This window comes from Lepisosteus platostomus, chromosome 2, assembly GCF_059453375.1.
Source record: "Lepisosteus platostomus isolate fLepPlt1 chromosome 2, fLepPlt1.hap1, whole genome shotgun sequence".
NCBI classification, from domain to species: Eukaryota; Metazoa; Chordata; class Actinopteri; order Semionotiformes; family Lepisosteidae; genus Lepisosteus; species Lepisosteus platostomus.
This window is the reverse complement of record NC_142612.1, coordinates 64,416,728-64,427,009: the sequence shown is the minus strand read 5'-3', so window position 1 is coordinate 64,427,009 and position 10,282 is coordinate 64,416,728. Positions and strand designations below refer to the sequence as shown.

Sequence of the window (10,282 nt, the reverse complement as noted above, 5' to 3'; positions counted from 1 at the left end):
TGGGAAATTTGGCATGGACGCCGGGGTTACACCCCTACTCTTTTCAAGAAACGCCCTGGGATTTTTAATGACCACAGAGTCAGGACCTCGGTTTTGCGTCTCATCCGAAGGACTGCACCTGTTTACAGTATAGTGTCCCAGTCACTATACTGGGGCATTAGGACCCACATGGACCGCAGGGTGAGAGCCCCCTGCCGGCCCTGACTCATTGTGTTACAGATTGTAGAATGAAAAGCAGAAAATCCTGAGGCTGCAGTCTGCCAATGTACAGCAATAGACAGAGACACTACATGGAAACAGTGCAGGTATATTTTATTCAGAATGCATGGACCCTGTCCTCTACAAGTTGTTGTTCATTTGACCACCAAATGGTGGTATAAGTCGTAACAAGCTATAACCTATGACCTGGGGCGTAATTATAAACTGACCAACAGAGGAAAGCCAGAATCACGTTGTGTTATCGCTGGTGCAGAGGCCCTATGGCTAAGCAGACCCAGGAGGCTTGTGCGAGGTTCTCCTGTCTCTTTTCATCTCATTGTGTCCTGGGTGCTGCCAAAGTCCTTTGCCAACCCACCAAGATGCATTTGTGACAAAAGCCCAGTTCAGCTGAGTCCAGGTGTGTCCAGTGCTTGGACTGCAGCCTCTCTGCGCACCGCCTCTGTGGAAAGGCTGTTGCTGTGCAGCCTCTCTCTCTCTCAGCTGCTAAGCTCTTCTGGCTTCAGTCGGATTATCCAGGAGTTCGCTGTGATGATGGTACCCTGGCGCAAGATACGGCAGGTGTACTGGCCCTCGTTAAACTCGTTAGCAACAATACGCAGTTCGTGGTTCTTCATGGAGATGTAGCCCGGGACAGAGGAAGACAGCAGCTCCCCATCCTTATACCAGCTAGAGAGAGAAATCCAGAAATTGATCAGATTCCTGCAGCACAGCAAAAGAGTTTGAACTATTTCATGTTTTGCCAGCTGTAAGCTGTTGTACACAAGCCATTTCAAGTACTCAGAATGCAACTAAGTGTAGTGTGATGTGTGTATCATATGTGGCGTGTTATGCCCATACCTGACTTTAGGGGGCACTCTGCTTGCCCTGTTGCCACAGCGGAAGTTTACAATCTTGCCCCGGGGCACCAGCTTGGTCTTGATTTTGGAGGCAGGGGATGCCGTTGTGGTGTCCACTGGTGGGGGCTCTGTAACAGGCAGATAAATCAAGTAGCCAGAAAGAGCAGGGAGGAGAAAAGGGGAGGAGGACTGAGAAAATATGATGCTACTGTAGAATTTCAGGATATCCACTGGAGCAAAGAGCCCACTGGAGCACAGAGCCCACTAGATACAACAGAGTGTCCACTGGAGCAGTGTCCACTGGAGCACAGAGCCACTGGTTAGAGCAGAGTGTCCACTGTAGCACAGTAATGCTGGGCCCCTCACCATGGCAGAGGTCGCAGCTCTTGGGGCAGTACTTCTGCATGAAGCCCCTCCTCCTCTCACAGAAACCCACCCGGGCCCAGGGGTCACACAGGCGCCTTTTGTCCACGCAGCCTGGAGGGAGGGAGACGCCCACGCCCAGTGAGAGCCAGCTCAGGAACCCCCCCCCTCCCACCACCAGTCCCCCCGAGCCCCAGAAGGCCCCGGCTCACCGTAAAGCCGCTGGATCCCCCAGACGTCGTCGCGGGAGATGGTGCGCTGGCCGGTGTACGTGGCGTTGGGGTGCATGAGCGCCTGCGGCTGGCGGGAGTGCCAGAGCCCCAGGGCGTGGCCGATCTCATGGGCGGCCACCTGCACCAGGTCGTTCAGCCACACCCCTGCGCAGCACAAGCAGGAGTCTGGTCATCCGCCACGTTTCTGACAGTCGAGAGCTCACGCCCACTGATACAGTACGTGAGTATTTCACAGCTCATAAGTTTGATGACAGCTTATTATTATTAATGCCTGCTCAGACAGCGACAGATCACTTCGACTGTTATGGTATTTATGTTGTTGGTATTTAGGGACAGAGAACAGGCATTGTGCTGCCAGCTGTCTGTTAAGTGCAGTCTGTGAGCTCAGTCTGTGAGCTCAGGGACTGTTTGAAAGTGGAAAGCTCCTTGTGAGCCGAAAAGACATCTGTGTCACATTTCCAGTTCTAATAAACACGACTTTGCTTCGTTCCTGTACAATCCAGCCGGCTGTGCTGAGCAATAGAGCTTCATCTAACCAGTCTGGGGCTCATAAATGGTAGTTTTAGAACTGAGCAGAGTGCATCTAAATCGGTGTATGATTTAAAAGGACTTCATGACAAGTGCTGATATTGAGATATTGAGTTTTATTGTTGTCTATTTGTCCATTATCAGAAAGTCACTTTTCCCACTGAGGGTCAGAGCATCCATGAGCCCTTCCCAAAATCAGAGGGTGTGAGTAAGAACTGCATCCTGAATGGAGAGCCAGTCCAGTGCAGCACACACACACAAGCAGGTCAATTCTGAGACACTATGAGCCTAGCCAGTGCTCAGTGGCCACAAAACTGAACACAGACTGACCTGGCCAGCCAGAATGGACAGCCTGGGTGACAACGGCCTGGACCATAGAAACTAGAGACAGGCTGACCTGACTGTCCAGAGAGGACATGCTCTGTGACCACTCCCTGGTCACAGTAACTGGACATTGGCAAACCTGGCTATCCAGAGAGCACAAGCTATGCTCCCATTGTCATGTTTTTGTTGTAAATGTGTGTAAATGTTTTGCTAACTGGTATTGCTTTGGCAACACTGTAACTCACTGGTCAGGACAACAAAGTGCTTTGAGTCTGAATTTGACAGACAGAGGGAGAGTGGAGAGAGATACGGAGACAGGCAGGGAGGGGAGACAAGGACAGAGAGGGAGCGAGGCAGGCAGTGTGGGGCTGCAGGGTACCCTGTTTCCAGCTGAAGCGAGACCTGCCCAGCACCCAGAACTCGTGGTTGTCGAAGTGGATCTCCCCACGGGGCGGCAGGAAGGCATGTGCCAACTCCCCGTTCAGCCCGTCAAAACAGGGGTGCAGAGGTGAGGTCCAGCAGTCTGTGTGGTTGAATGTGTAGAAGCCTGCCACACAGGAAACACACGTATTGGTCACACACACATATACACATTAACTAACACAAGGCCAGCAGCTATATCACCCTGCAGCTCTCAACTGGCTACCCACTGAAGCTAAGCAGGGTTGAGCCTGGTCAGTACCTGGATGAGAGACCTCCAGCTTCCCGCAACACCGTATGGTATAAAGAGGTTTGGTGAATGACATGACATGACAAGGGGTCACACACACACAAATACTACTAACACACAGAGGTCACACACACTGGTCACACACACATAAATGCCACACAGGGGTCACACACACATAAACACTAACACACATGAGTCACACACACATAAATACTAACACACAGAGGTCACACACACTGGTCACACACACATAAACACTAACACACGAGTCACACACACATAAACACTAACACACAGGGGTCACACACACATAAATACTAACACACACGAGTCACACACATAAACACTAACACACAAGGGTCACACACACATAAATACTAACACACAGAGGTCACACACAGGGGTCACACACACATAAACACTAACACACAGGGGTCACACACACATAAATACTAACACACAGAGGTCACACACAGGGGTCACACACACATAAACACTAACACACACGAGTCACACAGGGGACACACACACATAAACACTAACACACAGGGGTCACACACACATAAACACTAACACACATGAGTCACACACACTGGTCACACACACATAAACACTAACACACACGAGTCACAGACATAAACACTAACACACACGAGTCACACACATAAACACTAACACACAGGGGTCACACACATAAACACTAACACACAGGGGTCACACACATAAACACTAACACACAGGGGTCACACATCCCCCTTTCCGTGTCCTGTGTCCTTCTCCTCGTCCTCCCCCTGCAGGCCGGGAGCTCAGGGAGCTGGATGTGCAGTCGGGTCTCACCGATGCGGATGTCCGCAGGGCTGTCCGCGGGGACCTCCGTGAAGCTGAGGGGGGACACGGCGCTCCACATGTTGAAAGCGATGCTGATGGCACGCCGCGTGTCCTCTCGGTACAGCGTGCTGGGGAACTGGGTGATCCTGACTCCCGGACACAGGGAAACAGCATTAGGAGTCTCCCTGCCCTCTGTCCCAGTCCCACCCTCTTCCCTGCCACCTGCCGCCTCTCCAGGCGGGCGTCACAGGACTCTCAGAGACTGCCAACCCCTCTGGGATTAACATCAACACAGATTTCACCCTGTATTTTATCCTGCACTGCTTGTACTGCACTGGACCTGCTCATCCCAGTGCTTTGGCAAAACTGCGTAAACGTGCCATGAAAACAGGGGCTTGTATTGGAGAAAAGAAGAAATCTGGGGCTGGCAGCCTGTGCCAAGTGACTACTGTGCCAATTCCCACCCCCTACCCGCCCCTCACTCCCGTCTGGAAGACCTCCCTCTGTTCACGGGCTCTCACTTGTAAGTGATGTTGAAGTGCTCCCACTTGTGGCCCATGGGGTTGATGGCGTAGCGTCTGGATCGCGCCCCCAGGACCTCAGCCAGCTGGCCCTGGGTTCCAGGAATGACATAGGACTGCCGGAGGGCTGACAGGCCCGATTCCTGCTCACGCAGCGTGGGAGGGAGGGAGGAGAAGCCGAGGATGAGAGGGTGGCAGGAAAGGGGCATGAGGGGGAGGGCGAGTCACGGAGGACGACAGGGGAAGTGGAGAGGAAGAGTGTGAGTGTCTTCCCGGGCGAAGAAGATGAGAAGATGCTACTCTGGCCGGGCTGTGGCACCTTCCAGGGTGAGGAGGCTCTAGAAGACGCTCTTACAGCCCAGAGGGGGTCACTACTCTGGAAACAGAGGGCAGATGTCCAACCATTGGCTGCCAGCTACGGCCTGCTCTGATTTGAGTTCCAACTTGTGCTGCAAGGAGGTGTCTCTATGTCATAGCTGCTGAGTTCACATGACAGAGCTCTGCAAATCTGCAGGAAAAGGATGTGCACTGGTAATGCAGTACAAACAAGAAGGTAGCTGTGTCAGCATGCGTAGGCTGCAAAGGAACAAGTAAAGATTTTTTCAATGCTGAAAAGAGAAGAAAAGAAACACAAAATTCCGGCTGTGGAGCCTTCTTCGGTTGTCAGGAGCCTTCAAGCCAACACCTGAAAAAGGGTCCACAGCCAAAACGTTGTGTTTTTTTGCATGGAATAAACCTTTACAGTACTTGTTCCAATACAGTATTGGGTAGCACATAGAGTAAAACAGCAGTTTACTGCAGTACTGTAGAACACAGTGCTCTGTAACAGTGTAATTCAACACAGGACAGTGTAACACAGTACAGTACAGTGTGCACTGCAATACAACGTCTTACAGCGCAGAACACAATACCATACAGTACCATACAATACATACATACAGTACATACAGTACCATACAATACAATACCATACAGTGCATTATCAGTACAGCACAATGAGCTGTGGATTGTGCCAGACTGGCACCAGCAGGGAGAGGCCCATCTCTTCCCAGCTCTTTATCTGCAGCCTGGGCCCTGCACTCCGCTTCACAACCCTGCACAAGTATCTGTCACCCAGCTGCGAGGAGAGCAGGGCTCCCCTCTCCCGCCCCTCGCTCTCTGAAGATCTCACCTCTCCTTGTCCCGTCTGTTCTCCTGCCCCCCCACCCCTCACTCTGAAGGGCTGCACACACCTGCCGCGGCAGAGAGGAGTGCCACACTCTTTATTACTGATTTAGCTGCGGTTGTGGAGAGTGAGAGGATGTTCTGTATTTTCTGCACAATGACTTTAATGGCGGTAGAGTATTCCTTTGGCTATTATTAGCGTGCTGGGGTGGAGGGTGAAAACTGCAGTTTTGCACTGGGGCAAAGGTCATGTGGGTCGAGGCTGCCCGAGAAAGCCGCCCTGAGCACATTAAACCCCACCGTGGACCTGAGACTTCATTCAGCAAAAAATCTTTTCCGTTATGAACCAGGCTTTCCCTTCCAACAGCTACTAACACCACTGAAGGGTTTCAGGAAGGTAGAGCAGTCAGAGGGTTAAACTGAACAGTGTGGTCAAAATGAATCACTGGAAAATTAATAATGGAGGATGGTTCTTGGGTATCAAATCACTTGTCAGAGAACCAAACTCAAATAAGATGGAAAGTTGCTGGATACGTGCCTTATCCCCTTATCTGTGCTGAGAAATGTAACTTATTTCCTTGTACATAAGCTGCTAAAAACTTGAATCCTGTGTCTGTCTCCTGCAGTGGCTCCAACATGCTGTAAAAGTTGAAGTTGCAGCTTTGAAGACAATTTTGAAAGCCAGCTGAGCTGTCTTTGAAACAGCTGCAGTTAATGAATCCAGACACAATCCCTATTCCCGTTGTCCTGATTTATCCTTTTTATCCCCACACCATGCTAGTAGTCCAAGCAAATGTAATTCTACTTACTTAGTTTTCCTAACTCTTCACCATTTTGACTACTCCACCTCAAGTATGACTATTTACCAATATTACACAATTAGCGGCATCTAGTGGATGGCGGCTGTAACCACAGGTGGCAGACCACACTGACCTTCTGCTTGGTCTCATTCTACTGAAGCACAGCTCCCCAGGTCTGTCTGTCTGCTCAGAAACCATCACTGCTCAGAAGCTGTGAAGCCTGCGTCTGAGTCACTGCTGAGGTGTACTGGGCGACTGCTCCATGCTGTTTTTATTTATAATATAATTTAGAATAATAACATTGAGAGATAATTAAGGATTAAAGTTATTTACCAAACGACACTTGATGTAAAGGAACAAGTAATAGGTTTATTCCATGCTGAAAAAAAGAAGAAAGAGAACACAACGTTTCTGCCGTGGAGCCTTCTTCAGGTGTGGATGTAGATGTAGACATTTGATGTAGACATTTGCAGAGTGTTACGTGCAAGCAGCTAAGATATAAACTGTTGTAATATAAAATGCGAAACTCAGCCTGAAACTGCTGCGTTTGTAAAATGCTGAGGTGTTTATTTCAATTAATTACATCTATTATTTAATGCACCAGTACGGAAGACCTCAGTTTGATAATCGTGCATTATTGCTCAGGAATCAGTCCAGGAAAGAGTGACCAGACACATTCCTGAGCTCAAAGGAGTGCCCCACACTGAACTGAATCTTCTTCGTCTTGAACAAGCAGGACTCGGAGGGAACAAATTCAAGTACTCAATACCCTCCAAGGCACAGACCAGACCGCTTCTTCAGAATGAACAGCGACACACGCACAGCAGTTCACGTGGAGACCAAGGGAAAGTGCATTTAAAGCCGTAAAACAGGAGGCAGCTTGTTACACAAAGGGTTGTGGGGGTCTGGAACAGGCTGCTCGAAACCAATGACCTCCCCTATCCAAGGTGAATTGACTTTAGGAGCACTGATACAGTATTATGTTGAACTAAAGTGTTTGGACAAGTGTGCTGTGTCCAGTCTGAAGCCAGTCATGCCCACTCACTCACCATTTCTGCCCTCCAGCTCGGGTACCCTGCTGCCCCGCCGAGCGCCGTCATCAGCAGCCCTGCCACCAGCACCCCAAGACCTGCTGGTCCAGACAGCCCGGCCCGTCTCCGGCCCGTCCTCACACACCGCGGCATCGCTGTGACAGGACCAGCCCGGCTAGGCCCACCGGAGAGCCACTGCTGCGCGGCCCCAGCAGCACTACAACTGCAAAATTACATGAGACAATCAGAATGAAATGGAATAACCACCAACAAGCAAGTCCATAATTACACCCACACTGTTTTTATCACCACCAGTCCTACAATTACAAAACAATCAGCAGACTCGGAGCTACCATACCTGTGTGTGTAGGAATGTGTCTCCTGCGAGCTCGGCTCACTGTGGAAAGCGCTGGGACACCCGAGCTGCCTGAAGTGTCAGAGCCAGGCAGCGGTGTCCTCAGAACAGCAGCGCTGAACAACCGGACACCAACATCTGCGGGGGAGAGCAGCGAAAGTCCCCCCCCTCCTCCTCTCCACACCTCCCTCGGCGGCTCGTGTTTCTCTCTCCGCCTCTACATTCCTCCCTCCCGCTCGCCTCTCCGCCCGCCGCCACCGGGCCTCCTCGCTGGCGGCGTCTCAAGCTCGCGTCCACGGGCGGCCGAGTCTGTCGCCCTGGTAACGGCGGAGCGCCCTCCCGCCCTGCTCCCGGGAGCGGTCCTCATTAAAGACACTCACGCGCAAGCACGCGCGCCTCTGCGTTTCTGTCTCTGGGGCAACTTCCCGTTTTGCTTCAGCTGTTGTGTGCCAGACGTGGGAAAAAAAACAACGTTTGGGGCACTTTTTACGTTTGAAAAGAGAATGGATAATGGATGTCCTAACCCTTTTTGTCAATTAGGAGCTGTGTTTTGTGGGGACATTTTCTCAAGTATTGTTTGTTTCAGATAGTAACATGTGTCCAGAGAAACGTAAACTCTCTCCCCCACACCTTCCTAGAAGCAGAAACACACTTGTGTATACATACAGGAGGTGATTAAGTACACTAGGTATTCCACAAAAGTTGAACTTGACAAACTACAATGTGAAGGATGAGAGGAAGCAATTTTTGCCATATGTCTTTACATGAGGTATTTTTCGACAGGTTTCCCAGGCAGTAAAGGCCAGCCCCTGCAGGACATGGGAAAGTCCACTTTCTCCTATAGGTGAGTCCAATTCTGCCAAGTTCACCGCTTGCTGCTTTGAAGAGGGCAGTCCTCTGCTGAACCCTCCCCGCAATGTGATGGTATAGCCCCCAGCACACTCAGCATGTGGGATCTAGGTTTGATACTGTACATCTGGATTCCACAGAACAGGACTCCAGATGTTCTTATTTTCCTTGGAAAAGGAAGCTATTCCTAACATATGTTGAAACTGCTCACTTGTTCTCTTGAGCTGTTCAACTCTCACCCCCATCTCCTCACCCATGTCAAAAGCAACACTTCCTTTGCTGCTAAAAATGGTGCTAATTTTTCATAGAAATTTAACAGTCTGCATGCCACTTAAGTCATTATCCTTCATTTTAGGATTAAACAGAGAGCGCAGTGGAGTCTTGTAGGAGGTATTGTCAGTGTTCCTGTACAACACTTGTAGGGATATTTTTGGCTGTCTTGATTTTGTCAAGGTATGTGATGTCTGCACTGAGTTCACTCAGTGATTAAAATTAGCGATGTTAATCTAGTAAAAACCTAGAATTTCATCTGAATGCAAAACACCATAGTACAACACTGACTTTCCAACTAAAGGGGTGTGTAAGTCTGCTAATTTTAACCTGCTGGCCATCCATAAACACTTGCAGTTTCTAACACATTCTTTCACAAGTACATGAAGATGTGCAAATATTCTTCAGTTAAGGCAAGGTGGATGGTTTCCGTTTTCATCTCAAATTTGTAGTTTTGGGCTGTGATTTTCTACCCCTTGGACAGACAGGCAGGATACTTTCTTACTCTCTATTAGAGTCACTCTCTCCCAGCATTCCCAGTGTCTGCCTCCCTGTCTCCTGTCTCTCACCACTCCCAGTCTCCCTGTCTCCCTGTCCCTACGTGCCTTCTCTTCCCTGTTCGTCATCAGCTGAGTGACAGTAACAGGCTCCAGCTGTGTGGCTGCTCACCCAGGGCACCAGGGCAGGGGGCTCTTACTGTTACTGAGGTGTGAGCTCAAGTTCAGTGAGTTCACTGGCACGACCAGCCCAGCCTGCAACACCGAAGACGCGTGAGCCTGCTGCTCGACCCAGTGGACTCTGCAGGTCAGCCTTTTCAGACTGTTCACCGTCAGACCTGCGGCTAGACCTGTCTCGCACTGCTCTTGATGAGCTGAAAGATACGGAGGCTTTCTGTCTTCTGTAAGTTGCTGTAAGAGCAAACCTATCAAGAGGCCCCGCAGGTGAAACCGAACATACAGAGCCCGCTACTTTCTTCCCACAAGCTGTCAGATTAACTCTACCCTTACCACTGGCGCACACTGATGTTTTTCTCAAACTGCTTGTCCGACTTTTTATTTTAAAGCTGTATGTTGACTTCTCGTCGTTGCTGCAGTTCTGTGTTTGTGTTTTTGGTGATTCCTTTTATGTCTTTTATTGGAGCATACATGCAAATAAGCATTTCATTGCGTGTGACCAATAAACTGAACTGAATAAGTTCTCTTTCCCTTTTGAATGTGGAACAAGAGCAGCACACCTTCGCCTCAGTGCCCACCCCTCTGTCAGGGAGATTACCCAACTGCCCTCCCCCCAC

General features: G+C 50.0%; 1 protein-coding gene across 4 annotated transcripts; it reads right to left on the bottom strand.

Annotated features, from left to right (window-relative positions):
- Positions 1-295: 295 nt before the first annotated feature.
- mmp23bb (matrix metallopeptidase 23bb) lies at positions 296-9,525 on the bottom strand. 4 transcript variants are annotated; one of them, XM_088612838.1, is made up of 9 exons: positions 7,876-9,523; positions 7,536-7,740; positions 4,523-4,665; positions 4,011-4,147; positions 2,883-3,050; positions 1,631-1,795; positions 1,422-1,532; positions 1,057-1,183; positions 296-885 (listed from the first exon to the last, which is right to left on the bottom strand). In XM_088612838.1, the coding sequence occupies exons 2-9, from the start codon at positions 7,668-7,670 to the stop codon at positions 696-698; spliced, it is 1,176 nt and encodes a 391-aa protein (XP_088468964.1). In that variant the 5' UTR covers positions 7,671-7,740; positions 7,876-9,523; the 3' UTR covers positions 296-695. The 4 variants fall into 4 exon arrangements, with proteins under 4 accessions (XP_088468964.1, XP_088468974.1, XP_088468984.1 ...); XM_088612848.1 differs by lacking the exon at positions 7,876-9,523 and adding an exon at positions 6,620-6,751 and having other exon boundaries at positions 4,523-5,030; positions 7,536-7,621; XM_088612858.1 differs by lacking the exon at positions 1,422-1,532 and having other exon boundaries at positions 7,876-9,525.
- Between the last annotated feature and the right edge of the window lie 757 nt (positions 9,526-10,282).